The sequence below is a fragment of the Pelobates fuscus genome, chromosome 5 (assembly GCF_036172605.1).
Source record: "Pelobates fuscus isolate aPelFus1 chromosome 5, aPelFus1.pri, whole genome shotgun sequence".
NCBI lineage: Eukaryota > Metazoa > Chordata > Amphibia > Anura > Pelobatidae > Pelobates > Pelobates fuscus.
The window spans coordinates 147,695,650-147,715,203 of record NC_086321.1 but is presented as its reverse complement, the minus strand read 5'-3'; the positions used below and the strand labels follow the sequence as shown (position 1 = coordinate 147,715,203).

At 42.3% G+C, this 19,554-nt stretch overlaps 1 protein-coding gene across 1 annotated transcript in view; it reads right to left on the bottom strand.

Moving 5' to 3' along the window:
- GNB1L (G protein subunit beta 1 like) overlaps window positions 1-19,554 on the bottom strand; it is a 102,679-nt gene that overhangs the window by 43,018 nt on the left and 40,107 nt on the right. The window contains exons 3-4 of the mRNA XM_063454449.1: window positions 9,167-9,298; window positions 8,294-8,419 (exon numbers count right to left, since the gene is read on the bottom strand). Of these exons, the coding sequence (XP_063310519.1) occupies window positions 8,294-8,419; window positions 9,167-9,294 (254 nt within the window). The 5' untranslated portion in view covers window positions 9,295-9,298. The remainder of the gene's footprint in view (window positions 1-8,293; window positions 8,420-9,166; window positions 9,299-19,554) is intronic.

The following is a 19,554-nucleotide window of genomic DNA, read 5'->3' as shown; positions in this document are numbered from 1 at the left end:
AGGTGCTGATGTTCTCTCACGCCTGCAAGCATCCATTACCTTCACCCCGGATGGGCAGGTAGAAATGTCCACACCTCTATCTGAATCAGACACCTCAGCCTTGTGCTCCTTGCCTCTAATGCTGCATTTAGAAAAGCCCCGTGAGAAAGCAGCAGAATTAAGGTCCAATTTCCCAGAGGCATTAAAAACACAGGTGCCCGCCAAGTTATGGTCCTCAGGCCCAGAGGACATAGGTCACCTAAATGTTCCCCCTGTGGTGGTAAAGCTTATTCCAGGGGCTAAATTACCAAGAAAACCACAATATCCATTAAAACCAGCACAGGCTGCTGCCATTTCTACCCACATCAAGGCACTCTTGGAGAAGGGTGCCCTAGTGAAATGCAAATCTGAATGCAACACCCCATTATTCCCTGTGAAAAAGAAAACTCCAAAAGGTGAGCCAGAGAAGTACAGGATGGTTCAGGATCTCCGTGCTGTTAATGAAGCTACCGTCCTGGACACCCCTCTTGTACCAAATCCCCATACTCTGCTCTCTGGAGTCCCACCATCTGCAAAATTTTTCACAGTCATTGACCTAGCAAATGCCTTTTTCAGTGTTCCACTGGACCCATCCTGCCAATACCTGTTTGCTTTCACCCATGAGATGCAACAGTATACCTGGACTGTCATGCCCCAAGGGGCACAAAATTCACCAAGTCAATTTGCAAAGGCCATGGCCACCATCCTTGACCCATGGCAAGCCGAGCACCCAGAAGTTGTTCTGCTTCAGTATGTGGATGATTTGCTGCTCTGTGGAGATGATATACCCACTACTGAAAAGTGCTCAATTAGCCTGCTTTGTTATTTGGCAGAACAAGGATGCAAAGCTTCACTCATCAAGCTACAGTTCTGCCAACCCTCAGTAATTTTCCTTGGACATTGCCTATCTCAAGGTACCAGACATCTTACCCGGGACCGGGTAAGAGCCGTACTGGATATTCCAACTCCAAGAACTTCAAAATCTCTCCATGCCTTCCTAGGCCTCATTTCCTACTGCAGAGCATGGATCCCAGAAGCCTCCCTGCTCATGCAACCCCTCTATGACGCACTTAAGTCTGACCCTTTCTGTTTAACTAATGAAGCTCTGGACAATTTCAATGCTCTCAAGCGTGCCATTGCTTCTGCTCCTGCCTTGGGCCTACCTGATTACTCCAAACCTTTCAAATTATTTGTCTCTGAAAGACAAGGCCACGCAACAGGAGTTCTCACCCAAACTAATGACTTAAGAGGCCGCCAGAGGCCTATTGGATATTTCTCATGTCAACTGGACATTGTGGCCAGAGGGACTCCTTCCTGTCTCAGGGCTGTTTTTGCTGCAAGAGAGCTCATAGAAAGAACCTCAGACCTGGTCCTTGGCCACCCCCTGGTTGTTTTGGCCCCTCATGACATTTCTGCCATCATCAACCAAGTCCAGCTCAAGCACGTGTCTCCAGCCAGACACCTACGCCTCCAGTGCCATCTTCTTCTACCTGACAACATTTCCATCCAAAGATGTCAAGTTCTTAACCCATCCACTCTTCTTCCACTCCCTGAGGGGGGTATCTATTATGGATTTATCACAGATGAAACCTACATTTACCTGCTTTGTGGATGTATCAAGAAAGTCATGCATCCACATTTGACATTTTATGAAGGTGAAAAGCCTCTCTGTGAAGGCCCAGATCACGCCTTCTGTACCATGTGGTACAAACCAGACATTACTCCCGAGCCTTGCTATGAAGATGAGCTCTACCATTGGACTGATGTTAAGCTCACTGCTCAAGATTTCTATTGTGACTCTGAAGGCAATAGCATGGTCTTGGTCCAACTACCTCAACAACTTAACTACCTCTACCGCCATTGGGATACTGCTATCCCACATATTCCTGTTACCAAATTGAAGACAAAGTCATGGAATGATCTTGGGCCCATGGCAAAGTTATGGGCCACCATGGATGAAGAACAGCTACAGGAAAATGGTATTGTCAAATACCCAACAACTGACCTTCTGGAAGCATGGCCACGCCACTTCCTAGAAAAAGAATTTCAAGATCTGGTCATAGTGAATGATTATGACCCCGAAACACCTCATGACTGTTTTGAACAGATGAAAATGGAGACAGTGCACCTACCAACCGTGCACGAGAATCCATTACCAGATCCGGATTTTACCCTGTTTGTGGACGGTTCAAGATATGCTGATGAAGAAGGAAGATACCATACAGGATATGCCGTAACCACAACAGATGAAGTTATCAAATCATCATCCTTACCACCAGCAATGTCTGCGCAAGAAGCTGAATTACAGGCTCTGACTTCAGCATGCAAAATTTCCGAAGGAAAACGTGCCAATATCTATACAGATTCAAGATATGCTCTAGGCGTGGCACATGACTTCGGCCTAATCTGGAAGACAAGAGGATTTCTTACCACCGCCGGTATGCCAGTCAAGCATAGTACTGCAATCAAGGAGCTAATGGATGCCCTCCTACTCCCTAAAGAAGTGGCCGTCTTGAAGGTAAAGGCCCATGGGAAGTTGGATACAGATGAAGCAATGGGCAACCATTTGGCTGATCAGGCTGCTAAGCTAGCAGCCAGGGATTTGCAGGAAGTGGATGAAGACGTGTCCGGACAAGAAGAAGAAGAAGAAGTCCCTATTTTTGCTCTGCAAACTCTTCCTACTGATTTGCGAATTTTGCGAGAACAGCAAGCTGCAGTCACTCCTGAAGAAATCCAGAAATGGAAAAAGAAAGGAGCTGTCCAAAAGGACGGAGTATATTACAACAACTTCAAATTCTGTCTCCCCAAAAATTTATATCCAGCAGTTGTCCAATGGGCACATGGGCCTGCACACTTGTCAAAGGAATTAATGGCCGCCCTCATACAGAAGTATTATGAAGCACCCGGAATCACAACATTGATCAGCAGCTTCTGTAAGGCCTGTGTCATTTGTGCAAAATGCAATCCAGGAAGACCAATCAAGGTGCCTGCAAAACACCTGGCAAAGCCCATGTACCCCTTCCAGCGAATTCAAATTGACCACATCCAGATGCCCAAGAGTGGGCCCCATGAATATGCACTAGTCATAGTGGACATGTTCTCAGGATGGCCAGAGGCCTACCCAGTGGCCAATATCACTGCGAAAACAACCGCAAGACGCCTACTTACAGAGATAGTATGTAGGTTCGGACTCCCAGAAGTCATTGAAAGTGATCAAGGCCCAGCCTTTACAGCAACAGTGACTAAAGAAATTTGGACTGCTCTAGGGGTGACCTTAGCCTTCCACACCCCTTACCACCCACAAAGTAGTGGTAAAGTAGAGCGCATGAATGGCACTCTAAAGGCCAGAATGTTAAAAATGTCACAAGAAACAAAGATGCCCTGGCCAGAAAGCCTGTCAATAGCTTTATTTAGTGTTAGGCACACACCTAGAGGGAAGCATTCACTGTCCCCATATGAGATTCTATTTGGGACAGCACCCAGACTAGGTTGTTATTATCCGCAGCAGTTACAGCTCCAATCAGATGTTTTAGTAGATTATGTAACTGAACTTGCAAGTGCCTTAAACAAAATACATGCCCAAGTTTTCTCTTCAATTCCAGATCCCGAATTGGATACAGGTGCCCATAACCTGCTCCCCGGAGATTGGGTTCTGGTCAAGAAGTTTGTGCGGAAAAATACCCTGGAACCAAGATTTGACGGTCCATTCCAAGTTCTCCTGATTACCGCAACTTCCGTCAAACTGGCCGGTAGGCCAAATTGGATCCACGCTTCCCACTGCAAGAAATCTCCTGCCCCAGAGGAAGCAGATACCGCACAAGCATGTACCTCTGGCACATCTTCTCCTTAATCAGCCTCATAAAGGCCCAACAAGTAGCCATCACCAAAGATATTAGTGGGTATACCTTCTGGTACAATTCATCATGCACCCATGTGGCTACTTACACCTTTGACTATTGTGATATTGTAGAATGCCCGTTCCCCACATCACAAATCCAGAGTATTTACAGAGATATCCCTCATTCAAAAGATCCATATGTTTGTGTAGTTGACAAGCAATGGGGGCACAATTGTAATCATTGGGGGGCGGCGGGATGGAATGCCGGGCCTGCCTGGGGTTACAAGCCAAAAAGTGCCTTATCTAAAGTAGATGATCAAGGTAGATCCCTTCTCCAGAGAATGACTTTGAGAAAGCCTGGGGGGGGTACACCAATGAAATTAATCCTTAACATTGAGCATCCAAGCCCAACGGATGCAGACCAGTATGTGATGGGAATGTATTGGAAAAAGGGTTCCTACCGTAAATTAGGGCATTTCTTCTTAAAAGATATGTGCAACTCTTCTGAGTGGCAAGGGGCCACCCATATGGTCCCTAACCCATTAAAACCTCACATCCAGACCTTTCAAGACATGATGGCCATTGCTAACCCCACCTTTGAAGATACCATGGCCGCTGAAACAGGTTTTAATGATGTAAATTTATGGTTAGAATGGATGAAATATAATGCTAATAAGCATAATAAGACTGCATGCTATGTGTGTGGTGGTGCCCGGCCTCACCTGGGTACTGTACCTCTAATCCTGCCAGTAGATATAGAGGAATGTGTTTTAAGCCTTTTTGCCTATCACTATGATTTTAACAGGTCCATATGTATTGCATGGACAAAGGAGTATCCTCTCCTAACCAAGGATGTCAAACCCCCAGATGGTATTACCGTGTATAAAGGTAATTACACTTGTTATGCTAATTATGATGGAATTGGTAAATTCTTGGGTAACTTCTCTAAGGGGTATTGTGCTACCTACAGGAGTGTCTCTATGAACTTGTTGCAGTTTCACACCAGGTCATTAGGGGATATCTACTGGTTGTGTGGGGATTTACAGCTAAGATCCAGAATGGACAAGGAATGGTGGGGGGAGTGTACTTTGGCTAAAGCTATTATGCCTATACATATCATCTCTGACACACACCTCGTCACCCATGAGTCCAGGCACACTAAGGTTAAGCGTGACGCCCCAGTAAAAGGAAGTTTTGATCCTCATGTTTATATTGATGCCATTGGGGTGCCTAGGGGGGTGCCCAATGAATTTAAAGCGAGAGATGAAGTTGCTGCAGGATTTGAATCACTTTTTGCCATAGTTACCACAAACAAGAATTTAAATTGGATAAACTACATTTATTATAATCAACAGCGTTTTGTTAATTATACCAGAGACGCCCTCCAGGGATTGGCCGAACAATTGCAGGCCACATCCCAAATGGCTTTCCAGAATAGAATGGCCCTAGATATGATCTTAGCCGAAAAAGGAGGGGTTTGTAAAATTTTGCCCGACACCTTGACATGTTGTACCTATATCCCAGAAAACACAGGCCCTAATGGTAAAGTTACATTAGCCATAGAAAAATTAAATGACCTGTCTATAGAGTTGAAAAGGAATTCTGGGATACAAGATCCCTGGGAAAGATGGTTTGGCTGGATGACGGGATGGCAAAAGGCTTTAATGCATATTGGTATGGCTATACTAATTTTTCTTTTTCTCTTTGCTCTTCTCTTTTGTTGTATTCTCCCATGTCTGAGAAAATCCCTCCTGAAGACTGTTGACCAAGCGGCACCCACTTTCGCCCATCTTGAAGTTGATGACCAAGATTTCCAAGACATCAACTCACCCTGTCTGCCGCTGCAAACAATCCCTTTTGTTGATAAAGTGCAGGAATTCTAGGAAGGGACTAGCTCAGGGACAGCATCTGTCAGTGAATGGTAAAGGCCCCATGTGGAGAAGTGGTGGGTTAGCTGCCATGGGATACCCTTGGGTGTGAAGTGTTCGAGAGCCATACTGACGGATGAGTTAGCCTATTAGGGTCAGATCTAGGGACAGCCTTGCACTTTGCATTAACACCTAGCTAGCGGCCACGGGGTTTCTGTGCCTTTGGGTTAACACGTCTTCCTGGTACTAACTTAATAAAGTTTTATCTCTTAGAATCTAACATTTCATAGGGGGGACTGATGTGGGATTATTTAAAAAACCTTATTGTATTTGTATTCAATTATTGCACTAACTCCATTTTAACTTTATACTGTGACAATCCTCCATTTTGTCCCCCTAACCTGACTTCTTCAATCCTCCATTTTGTCCTCATAACCTAACTTGTTCATTTTAAAATCACCTTACATGACAGAATTTCCCAGCACATCTAATACAATAGAACAAAGACTGTATTTTCTATAAAGATATGATTAACACAGGAATTGCTGACTTTTCCTTAGATTTGCAACAAAGTATAATTTGAAGGCCATGCGAACACAGTAGTAATGAAATGTTCTATTCATAAGAGACCTTGCACCTGGCCACGAGGCCTGAGATCACCGACCGTGTAAAATGACGCTCAAGACCCCTTGTCCCCCACCCGTGTCCAGAACAATCCCACCTCTTGGTGGGTGGACACGGGATTAACCACTTAGTCTTTTGAGCCAATTAATAATATTGATAGGTGGACACTAATCCCGACACTTGACAATTAATCCAATTAATGATGTTTATTTACTGATATTCTAATAAGCAATGATGACGTAAAATGTCTCTTAAAAGGACCTGCGTGTCCGCTTTTTAATCACTTGCCAATAAATTTTCTCGAAGTTATTTTAACCTGAACCTTGTGTGTCAGACTTAATTACTTCAGCGTATATACGCAATTTATTTTATTGATTTGGACAGGAACAGATAGACATTTAAACATTTTGGTTTACTGCAAAAAGTACCATAACACCTAGACCCCTGCCCCCCTTAATTAGACCCTGCCCCCATTTAATAAAAATAAATAAATAAGAATAAATAAGAAATAAATAAATAAGAACAGCGGTACTTACTTTGAAGGCTGCTGCTCGCCTGCTCCCCCCCCTCTCCCTGTCTGCAGAGCACCGGCCGCCGCGCCGCCCTCACACATTGAGCGGATCCTTCCGCGGCTCTTTGTGAAGGCGCAGCACTTGGACCCTGCGCCTGTGCATCTGCGCCCCCAGCTCCTCCTCCACGCTCCGGAAACTGACCGCGGGCGCGGCTCAGTTCTCACAATCTCGGGCCGGCCAGTGACAGAGCGACTGCGAGCTGTGTCGGCCGCCCGGCGCCCCTGTTGCCATGGCGCCCTGTGCGGCCGCACAGCTCGCACACCCCTAAGGCCGGCCCTGCCTCCAGCTGGAAATGCAAACTCTTAAGAAACAGCAAGAATGATCAGACCAGCGGTTTGCCATGCTTGAACACACCGGTGCCGCAACAATCTCAAGGTCAGAGGGGTACCAGAGGAGGTCCCCACAGCGGAGCTTCCGTACTTCATAAGGCAACTAATAGGAGCACGGTTAGCCCCAAGGCAAGCCAAAGGAGTAAATTTTGACGGGATTTTCTGAGACCCAAAACCCCGAAGAGCACCTGAGAGGTGACTGACTGCTACTGCGCAATGCGTGTGCAGCAGATTTTGGAACTTTCAAAGTTAGGCATCCCCCTTTTATTTATTTTGCACATTTGTGATGCATTATCTATACATTTCAATCAAATGTGAGTATTCTCCAGCCTGGGTAGATAGTCCAAATATCCATTAAAGATCACACACACACACATACATATATATATATATATATATATATATATATATATATATATATATATATATATATATATATATATATATTACATAAATATATTTATATATATTTATTTCTATTTAAAGGACCACTATAGTGCCAGGAAAACAAACTTGTTTTCCTGGCACTATAGGGTCTTTAGGTTCCCCCCACCCTCAGGGTCCCACTCCCGCTGGGCTCAAGGGGGCTGAAGGGGGTTAAACACCAGGCTCCCTCGGCACTGGGGAACTCTCCTCCACCTCCCGGCGTCAGACCTGAATGCGCATGCGCGGCAAGAGCCGCGCGCCCATTCAGACAGTCCATAGGAAAGCTGGATTAGAGGCAGTTTCTCTGAAACTGCTATGTTTACAGCTGCAGGGTTAAAACCTGGAGGACCTGGCACCCAGACCACTTCATTGAGCTGCAGTGGTCTGGGTGCCTACAGTGGTCCTTTAATGTTAGAAATTCATCAATATTTTAACATTGGTAACTTTGGTTTTAACAAGGTCTCAAGTACAGTACTAGTCTTACTCCAGCATGTGATATTACTGGGAATGCCGAAGAAAGAAAGGTTACATTTGACTCAGTAATTGCTTTCAGCAGCGTCTATTGTGACATTAATCATGTAAATAATGTAGATGGTCATATTAAGTTGCAATAGTTACCTTAGAAGAGAATCCTTGTTGCAAAGTGTTTGAGTCCAGTAAACAGATTTTTTATCATGACCATCTAGCATGGTTATCACTCTACGGGTATTAATATTCCACACATGAATCAGTCCGCTGGCAACCCTGGAATTTGCAAGTAATGGTTAAATTAACATAAAGGAATATTCTGTGCAAAAAAAATCAACTTTAGATTAATGAAGCAGTTTTGGTATATAGACCATGCATCTACAGTTTGACTGCTCAATTCTTTGACATTTAGATGTTACATCATTTTCAGTGTTATTTACTGAAGTGAGATTTCAAATTTAAAGGAACACTCTGGGTACCATAACAGTGGATACGGACGATTATAGGAAGGAATGGCACTGGAGTGACAGCTTCATGGCCAGTTTAACCATTACAAGTAAGAATGTGCTATGGGGCATACAAACTTCACTTAAATTAAGTTGTCATGGTGCCCAAAGGGTTATTTATGGGCCAGAGTAGCAGAAATGACGAAGCTGACTTTAAGAATTTATCCAATTTAGCTATTTAACCTTATATTTAAAATTCGCTTTGAATTCATATAAGAAGATAACCTGTTTGTTTATGAAGTCCCAGCTGTCACTCACACAGCCACCAATAATTTTTTTTTTCATTTTCAAACCACCTATACAGCACAGTGTATTAAATTTAGAAGTTTGGATTTTCTGCTCTTTTAATTGCCCTATTAGAACATTTCCCCACAGACAACACAGAAATGTAAGTTAAAATTCATAGCAGTTAAATTTTCTGGTCATTTTATTAGTATTTACCAAGTAGAATTAAAGAAAGGCAACTACTTAATAACACAAACATTTATTAGACAATGCAGACAGTGTGTATACTCACCCAGAAAAGAGAAGTGGGGGGCATGGAGCCGGGGCTGTGCAACTAAAGTGCAAGCAATTCACTTCTGCACCTATACCTCTAAGATCAAATTTTGGATCTGGCGGTTGAAGAGGCATCTTCAGTTTCATTAATCTGTAGAGGGAACACACGGATACTAATTTAGTGCCACTTTTTATCTATAAGTTCTATGCTCTATTCATTGTAACAGAACCAGCACTAAACATGTGCAAAGAAAAAAATACTGTAGTGTACTTTGTGCATATCTCAAGTTGGACTTTGGAAAGTCTTCCTTGGGCACAGAAGCTCAAGAAATTGTGTACCCACAACTATGCAAAGAAGCACAAACAGGCATCTTGTTCCAGACTTCATACTGCATTTCTGCAGACAGTCCTAGTAACTGATGCTGTTCTAAGCACAGATTTCAAACCATAGCATTGGTTGTGATCTGGCAACTAGACCAACATGAGATATGCAGGTGATAAAAACATTGCATGTAATATGATACAGAAATATAATAAATATTTACTTTTTTTAAATGAATTAAAAATATACCTATATAATTTGTAGAAGTTATAAAAAAATAAATAAAAAAATAAAATAAAAAGGATTCACATCAAATATCACTATCTCAAAACACATTCCCAATTTAATGGATAAGCCAGTCTGATTAATTTATGAGGCAATGTAAATTCATAAACTAACCCTGTGCTCAAACATCACTGACTAATCCTTTACAACAGAAACAATGGAGTATGGACCAAAATGTGGTAGGTGCAACCTGCTTATCAATTTAAGACAATTCATCAAAAGGTTCTGGAAACAAAAAAAACCAACAAAAAAAAAACCACATGACCAAAGGTGATAAAACTTAATAATGTCACCAAAATTCAGAAATTCCATCAATTTTCCATGATACTTGCTTCAAGAAAGGTTAAGAATTTGAGCAACATTAATCTCAGGAAAGCATAATGCAAATGTGTCTCAATCAGCCTGCAATTGGTGAGAGTATTGTGCAACATGAATCCATCACCCCCTCGCAATAGTAATATTTCAGCAGAAGAGCAGAGGAGACAGAATTGCTCTTTTTATGTCTCTTCAGGTCCTATCTTGTGATATCATTATCAAGAGAGAGCTGAACTAAAGGTGACAGCTGGAAGTTTAACCCCTTAAGGACACATGACATGTGTGACATGTCATGATTCCCTTTTATTCCAGAAGTTTGGTCCTTAAGGGGTTTCTAAAGGACCACTATAGGCATCTAGACCACTTCAACTTAATGAAGTGGTCTGGGTGCCTGGTCCAGCTAGGTTTAACCCTTTTTTCTATAAACATAGCAGTTTCAGAGAAACTGCTATGTTTATAAATGAGTTAATCCAACCTCTAGTGGCTGTCTCATTGACAGCCGCTAGAGGCGCTTACGTTTTTCTCACTGTGAAAATCACAATGAGAAGACGCCAGCTTCCATAGGAAAGCATTCTGAATGCTTTTCTATGAGACTGGCTGAATGCGCGCGCGACTCTTGCCGCGCATGCGCATTTAGCTGAGGAGGAGGCGGAGAGGAGGAGGAGAGCTCCCCGCCCGGCGCTGGAGAAAGAGGTAAGTTTAACCCCTCCTCTCCATCCAGCCCGGTGGGAGTGAGACCCTGAGGGTGGGGGCACCCTCAGGGCACTATAGTGCCAGGAAAACGAGTATGTTTTCCTGGCACTATAGTGGTCCTTTAAGTCTAACTTATATCTGGCCAGTCAGGATACATACCTCAAAGAACTGCCCTGAGATTAGTGATCTGCACTGCGTTGACAGATGATATCAACCACTGGGCAATAATGGTTTAGAAAATATGATCTGACCGTTGAAATAATGGGCAGATCACATTAAATTTCAACAAACTCGCTAAATGTCTAGTCTATAATATTTTACCAACCGTAAGTTCATGTAATAACTGCAGGAGAAAAGGCTATTTGTATCTAGCAACATGAATTGTACAATTTTTATCAGACAGCAGCAAGCCAAAAGCAGCATTTAGCAATGAGAGACAACTTAAATACTTTGGATCAGAAACCCCCATAACAATAGTTTGATTTGTGCAAAGAGCTGCTAAAACATGTTTTTCTTTCATTTTTCCGAGTCTGAGTGCTATATACGTAACAACCACTGATCTGGTCAGAGAGAATAAAAGGGAGGGGGTGGGCTGGGGGTGAAGCGATCATAATGATTTTTCAAGAAAGTTTGCCAGCAAACATATGGATCTCATTGCCACTTGCACTGTTTCAGCCAGTAAAACAAATGTAATTAATCAATATGTAAAAGTCATAAATTAACATAAGCATTAATCATTCTAATATGCAAAAGCCATGCATTAACATAAACATTCATCATTCTTATACTCCAAATGTGTCAGGCTGCAATTTTTTTTTTCTTAATCAGTGTTTTTGTCTGTCATTTGTACCTCTTGGCTACCAGTTAACTGGATGCTCTACACACTGCAAAACATTATGTCTTCTGAGAACTTCACAAAAGCATTTCTAGAGGAACCATGTGAAATGTGTACAGCTTGGCTGATAATTTTGACCTGTGTCCAGGGCCAGTGCAAGGAATTTGGGGTACACAGGCGAAGATGATATTGGAGCCTCTCTCCTCCCTCCCCTGTTCCTTAGTGTTCCTCTCCTCTCCCTCCCCTGTCCCTTAGTGTTACTCTCCCCTCCCCCCTTACCTGTCTATTAGTTCCCCCCATTTCCCTTAATGTTCCTCCATCTTAGTGTTCCTCTCCCTTCTCTTTTAGTGGTCCCCCCACTACCCCAGTGTTAACTTTCCCTTCCCTCCTCTGTACCTTAGTGCTCCCCCCTTAATGTTCCTCTCTCCCCCCTAGTGTTCTTCAACCCTCCCTCTTTTTAGTGTTCTCCTCCCCCCTCCCCTGTCCCAGAGTGTTCCTCCCACCTCATAGTTTTTCTCCCCCCCCCTTAGTGCCCCTTTCTCCCCCCCTTGTCACCGCTGTGTCTCCTACCTTTCTTGTAGAGTGGCCGAGCGGACCGCGGTACAAGAGCTTCAGTTTCCTGTATCCGGCCGGGAACAGGAAACATAAGTTCCTGTACCGCGGTGCGCATTGCCCTGCTCAGCCACGCTACACTGAGTGCCTGGCAGAGGGAAAGCTGTGCGCCCACCTCCTGCCAGTTGCTCCAACCTAGCAACCCCCCCCCCCCTCCCCACCCCAGTGAGCACTAAGGCGCCGCATGTGCCGCCTTTTTTGTCAGGCTTGAAGATAACTAAAGGAACCAAAACATTTTCTTTATCGGCAATCAAAATAACAACAACATAGAGGATAGTTTGATAAGATTATCTATTGCATTTTCACTCGGCAATAAGCCAATCAAAAACCATACAAAAACAACTAATTATACATAAAAACGTTATTCAAAAACTGCAAGATTTTATTTCAGAATGCATCAATGTGTTGAAAACAGAGTGCCTTTTAGTGCACTCCATCACTTTTCAATGAAAAAGCATTGGTAAACAGAAACAGTTTGGGAGAATTATTGTGCTGGCACATGCACTCAGATTTTGGAGGTTTTCCCATAGTCTTGGGGCAGACACATACTCAAAATTAATGTGTGCAATGTTAGAATATTTTGAACATTAGTTACTTGAACAAACATGTTTATTCACAAAAGAGCATTAGCAATCAAATGGCAAACAATGATCATAACTAAACCCATGTAAACAATGACTATTAAAATAAAAAATAAAATGCATGGGGTTGAAAGGAACACTATAGCGTTAGGAATATAACTCTGTAGTGTTCCTGTCCCTACTTGTAGGCAGTTAACACACTACTTTTTTCAGGGCAGAAGATCCCTGGCACTGCTCAGTTCTCCCAGTGACATCAATGAGGAGGCACGGCTACTTCCATGATAGTCCAATCCAACACTGCTCATAGAGGGGGACGGGGACAAAAATTGAGATGATGTGTTCTGGGTGAAAATAGTGTTTCTTTAACCAAGCGGTTGTTAGTTGGCAATTGTTCCTTCTAACTCCACCTCAAGAGTTACATAGTTGCCTAGGTTGAAAAAAGACTAAAGTCCATCAAGTTCAACCCTGAAGCCCATTGTTTTATGCTGTTGATTCAAAAAAAGGCAAAAAAAAATGCAGCCATTTCCAATTATATTATAAAAAGGGAAACAAATCCGTACTTGACTCCATAATGGCAATCAGATTGCAACAGGTACAACAACCTGTTTAGATGCATATTAATCACTATTTTGTTTGTACAGAAAAGCACCCAATCCTTTTTATTATCTATAATATCTGCTAAAACAACCAATTAGGCAGAGAATGTCACATCTTTATTGTCCTTACTTTAGTGAACTGTTTCCTCTTCTGTAAGCAAAAATAACCTTTCTTTCAGTCTCAACCTCTTGTCTGTTGTATATTCCTTTTTTTTTTTTTGTTATTCGTTTTTTTCACTCAATAGACATAGCAAGTGTACATCCACTTTTGGGCTTACACAGAAGCCAACTTGAATACAATTCTTGGAAAAATAATGCAGTTCAACAAATACAATACATGCCCATTCCTTAAAAACCATTGGCACCTGCCGTCTACTGAGGATTTTTATTTTAAACAAGGACAGGAATTTAGGCGATATAAGTAGCCCATTCTATTCAATAACTAATCTTACTCATGTGCTACCTTGTTCCTCCGACAGTATGATCATGCCTGGAAAAAGAAAAAAAGGCCTCATTCCCGAGAAAAACCAAGGGAAGGACCAAAAAGGAAAAAAGAAGAACAAAAACAGATGAGACAGGAAAGGTATGAAATTCTAAGAAAAAGGAAGAGAAAGAAGATATATAGCCAAGAAAGGGTGAGCAAAGAGGTGAGAAAGGGGGGGGGGGGAGGAGAGACCCCCGCAATGATAGCGCGATAATTATGTCCTTCTTAAGGAGGGGTCTTTATAATTCGGGTCTGATCTGTTGTATATTCCTGTTAATGAACAGGTTAGTACATATTGGTTTGTACTGACACTGCATCTATTTGTACAGTGTTATCATACACCCTTTGGTAACAAATTCAATTTTGCAAGCCTTTCCTAATGTCTAATTACTGGTTTTGTACATTTTCTAGTGCTGCAATATCCTTTTTTAATATCTTCTGGGGCCCAAAATGGCACCGCACATACGAGGTGGCTTACCATTGATTTGTAAAGAGGTAAAGTTATATTTTTACGTGCATTAATACTCTTTTTTACACACAAAAGCACCTTACTAGCTTTTACAAAGGCAGATGAGCATTGCATTCTGTTGCCTACTTTGTGATCAATAATTGTACCCAAGTACAAGTTTTTCATTTAATCTTATCCCTAACTCAATGCCATCTAAGTGGTTTGTGGGTCCCTTATTCCAAAATGCACAACTTTACATATTATCAGTATTAACTTGCCTGCCCAGTCCCCCAATTTATGCAAATACTTCTGTAGTGAAGCTGTATCATGTTCTGTAATTTCTTATATAGTTTTGCGTCATCTAAAAACACAGACAAATTACTTTCAATGCCCATTTCATGATCATTTAAAAACAGATTAAAGAGAAGTGGATCCAGGGCAGAATGAGGAATTCCATTTACCACTTTTGTCCAATTTTGAAAATGTTACATTTACAACTATTCTCTGCACTCTATCTTTAAGCCAATGTTCTACCCAAGAACTACATTTTCCATCTAAACCAACTGATTTCAGTTTTAATAGTAACCTTTTGTGTGTAACTGTATCAAATTCCTAAGCAAAATCCAAGTAGATCATATCTACTGGATAACCTTAATCTATATATTTCTACTATATTTCTCCATACAACACAATTAAGTTAGTTTGGCATGACTTGTCTTTCATAATATCATGTTGAATCTTGCTAATGATATTTTTGTTCAAAATATTTTTTTAGATATTATCTCTTAACAGCTCTTCAAATAATTTCTCACACATATGTTAAGCTCACTGGTCAGTAAATTCCAGGTTGAGCTTTTAAACCATTTTTAAACATAGGCACCACCAAGAAAAGACTCATGAAAAATTAAAAACAGAGGTATAGATATTTCCACACTAAGCTCCCTAAGCATGCGTGGGTGAATACCATCTGTCCCTGGGGCTGTGTTAAAATTTGCATTTTAATTTCTCAAGCACTCTATCCTATGTTAACAAATCATGTTTTGCTTTAAGGCTTTTGTAACATGGATATGCAGATCTACAGCCATAAATTCTCCTTTCCTTTATACTGAAGGAAAAAAAAAATATTTAGAATTTCTGCCTTGTCCTGATTCGCCTTAATTAACGCACCCATCTCACTTTCCAATGGACCAACACTTTCACGCATAACCTTTTTGCCAATAACGTACTTCAACTTTTTGTGGTTGATCTTGCTCTCTTTGCACACTAAAAATGTGTTCTAAGCTGCAATCTACCTCTCTGAAATGCCCTTTTCTTGTATTTTATTATATGATACCAGGCCCTAACAAGGATATTTACTTTCCTTTATTCATAAGCAGAGAGTAAATCACCATTCAATTAGGAAATATAGTTGCCGAGGTAAAGAATATACATGAACCATCAGTACAGCTTTTGAACATTGGCTAACAGAGACTTCTAAGGAATCAATCATTATAGTTTACATTTTAAGCATTCCCTCGTTCATGAATATGGATATGGGCAGTTGCCATTGTTGGTGGGATTCTGGCTCTCCCCATTCTGGCTCTCCATGATTGTTCTATTGGTATGTCTTGAGGGAGTGGAGACAAAGGGATTGCATCCCTGGTGGTGTGAACGGGGAGCGCTCAATTGCGCTATTGATTCTCAGTTCTGGCAATTTTTGTGAGTTTTGAATGTTTTCAAGAGTGTTGTGTATTGTGTGCTTTAAGCTCAGCAATCTCATGGTAACTCATCTTTACTAGAGGAATTCCTGATGGCTCAGTGTATGTGATTGGTGTCTTCCAAGTCCGTTGAGGAAATTGAGTGTAGTGGAGAGAGGTGTTATAGTGAGTGTGTGGTTCAACAGAAAGGTAAGGAGTATTCAGAGGGGTAGGAAGGATAGTGAATTGGGACGCGGCTCCTCCTCCTTCCGGGATATGCAAAGTGGGAGGAGGAGTAGAGATTCAGAGTGCAGGGAGAGGAAAAACAAAGTGCTCGTAACTTGATTTTATAGCATAAGATTTCAAATTATTTGATGCATTTTAAATTCAAGTTATAGGCATCTGCCACTTTGCCCAATGGCCAATCCGTGCCTGAATATAACACTTGCAAAGACTGTGTTAAGAATGAGGAAAAACAGCACAGGATTTGGAAAATATTTTGAATGGCTTGCTAAATAAAGGCACCCCATGTAAGCAGTTAATCTGTTTGATAAACGTGTGACAACTTACCTGCTGCCCCAGAGCACCAGTCATTTTCTCCACTGCAAGTCAAATGATCTAACAAAGGAGCTTCTATTGGCTTGATTGTTCTCAGTCAATGAGCAAAGCCCTGCACCACCAGGCTACCTTTGAGCAGAGAGCTACAAGCTCAGAATGGAGGAGGTGACTGGTGCACATTGGACTCTAGGTAAGCAGTCAAAAATTAGCAAATGGTTTGACTACTTACATTGGGGGGCACCACTATCACGGCAGTGTGCTGCAGTGATAGTGGTGATTGACGTGTTTTTTTTTTTTTTACTTACCTTTTACCCGGATATCTCGGGAGGCACCTTGGCGTGGCGGAGGTCCTTCAAACCGTTCACCGCTCTCCTCCGACCAAAAGGCATTCAATACCACTGGCGGCTGTCACGTACCCTACTGATCCTCCACAGAGAGGCCCCGGCACGCAGTCTGCGACATCATGGAAGCAAGGACTCTATTTCCCACACTGGGACTCCCAAAGGACTCACTGCCTCCAGGAGGACCTCAAAGGATTGACCCTACAAACCAACGCTGGGACCCGGCGAAAGTGACCGCATTCGTTCCAAGAAAATCTCCTCCGGGAACGTCCGCAGCGGTCGCCACCTTGATTGGGACATGTTATGCTTACCAACCACAGTTACCCTAACTCACCATCAGTTATATAACTAAGTTTTACTCGTTCTTATACACACTAGGCTTAACTCAAAGTTCAGTAACCCATCTACACTCCCATAGAGCGGCCACCTGACCGCATACTAATACCCCCACATTCGCGATTGAGCCACTTACTGAACAGCACAAATAGCCCCTTAGCCAGGCGCTGCACCCCTAGATCCAGCAACAGATCTTGCGACACTGACCAACACCCGTAATACAGACCTAGCAGATTAGCAATGCGGCTCCGACATCATATACTAGCGAGAAACCATACCTGCAGATATGACACACCAGTTCAATTTACTTTGCCTTATTTTTTACCCGCAACTGAGATTGTAATTTTCTACTATCCTAATTATACTCTATCGGTATGCCCGGCTTAACAGGTACACAACATTAGCTTTGTTATGTCACACATACCCCCTTAGACCAAATATTATCTAACTAATACATATAAAAATGTGCAGAACTATTGTTAGCCACGCTGAAAATATTTATCAATGATTAGCCCTGGATTGCTGTTGTGGCACCAAGGGCCAGTTTGTTATAACTCGCACAGCAAAAATAAAGAATATAAATAAAAAATACACTTAGTATGATGTTATATATAAGATATATATATATACGTATAATGAAGTAAAGAAGAAGACCGATCACCGGCGGGGAACGGCGGCGATTGGGTAAGTACATGGGAATGGAGGGAGGAAATGGGTGAATTATTTTTTTTTTTTTATTATTTGTTTTATCTTCACTGAGTGCCTTGACCTCTCGAGGCACTCAGCACATGCAGAGCATCGGAAGCCTGCCTGATGGCTTCCGATGCTCTGCCTCACTGCCGGGCGACACGTGGGGCAACCCTGAAGTAATCCCGGCAGTGAGGGGGTTATTGCAGGATGTCTTGACATTGAGGCATCGCTGCAATACCGTTAGAGCGGCTGGAAGCAATCATGATCACTTCCAGCGCTCTAATTCGCTGCGGACGTATCAGGTACGTCCGCGGTCCTTAAGGACCGTTTTTTTGTCGAACTTACCGGATACATCTGTGGTTGGGATGGGGTTAAATAGGCTGCACTGATCAGCATAAGGGCTGACAATTAACAACCAGGTGAGTAACCGTGGAAACGGTAATGAGGGAGCTGATCATTAAAAATCAGCTGAATAGCTCAGACATAGAGAGAGGAATGATTGCTGTTTAAAACAGCAGAGAAACCCTGACGATTTCTCTATGGAAACCCTGTCCGTATAAAACCCCGCTTCCATTCTGTACTGAAAATTCAACTGTAAACTTATCTCCTTTTCAAAACAACCTATATTTCTCCAGTTTCTACCCATAACTATCTCAGTAGCCATAAAGACATGGACCAAAAGGATTTTAATGTTGGTGTTAACTGTAGGAAAGTCAATATGGAATGTGTTATGTGTTATTATGGAATGTAGTGTATAGGCATACCAATTTGTGTAAGGGATGTAGTATGTGTTTGTGTGTAAGGAATGCATTGTGTGTTTCTGAGTGGGAGTGTGTAAGGAAAGCAAGATGTGTTTCTGTGTATGTAATTTTATGCAGTGTGTGCCTGTAAGGGGTGCATTGAGTGTGTGCAAGAGATGCATTTTGTTTCTGTGTGTGTAAGAGAAGCAGTGTGTGTGTGTGGGCGCATGTAAGGGATGCATTGTGTTTCTTTGTGTCTGTGTGAGTAGGGATGCATTGTATGTTTCTGTGTGTGTGTGTGTGTGTGTGTGTAGGGAAGCAGTGTGTTTCTGTGTATGTGTAAGGATGCACTGTGTATGTGTGTAGCGTAAAAGAGAATTTTTAGGGTAGGATAGGGGCTGAGAGGGGAGCAGCTCTTTTTTTTTTTTCGTTTTTAAAGTGCTCACCCCTCACTTAAATATGGTCACTTCAATCTGGCGCCCCATGGGCCAGTGCGCCCTATGCGACTGCCTAAGTCACCTATAGGACATGCCGGCCCTGCTGTGATCTATATCTTTTTTAAATTTTGATATTCAAATTATCCAGCATTTGTGCTAATACTTGCTGCAAGATTCCCTGAGATGGAGTCGGCAGGTGTGGAAAAGCTTCTTCTGATAAAATAGATGTCTGGTGTCCAAAAAGGTCAACATTATCTTGAGGTAGAGATTTCAGCTGACATGCACAGTAGGCAGTGTTTTAAAGGACCACTATAGTGCCAGGAAAACACTCCTCCTCTCCTCCGCTGAATGCACGGCAGGAGCCGCGCGCGCATTCAGCCAGTCTCATAGGAAAGCATTTACAATGCTTTCCTATGACGCTTGCATCTTCTCACTGTGATTTTTCACAGTGAGAAGCA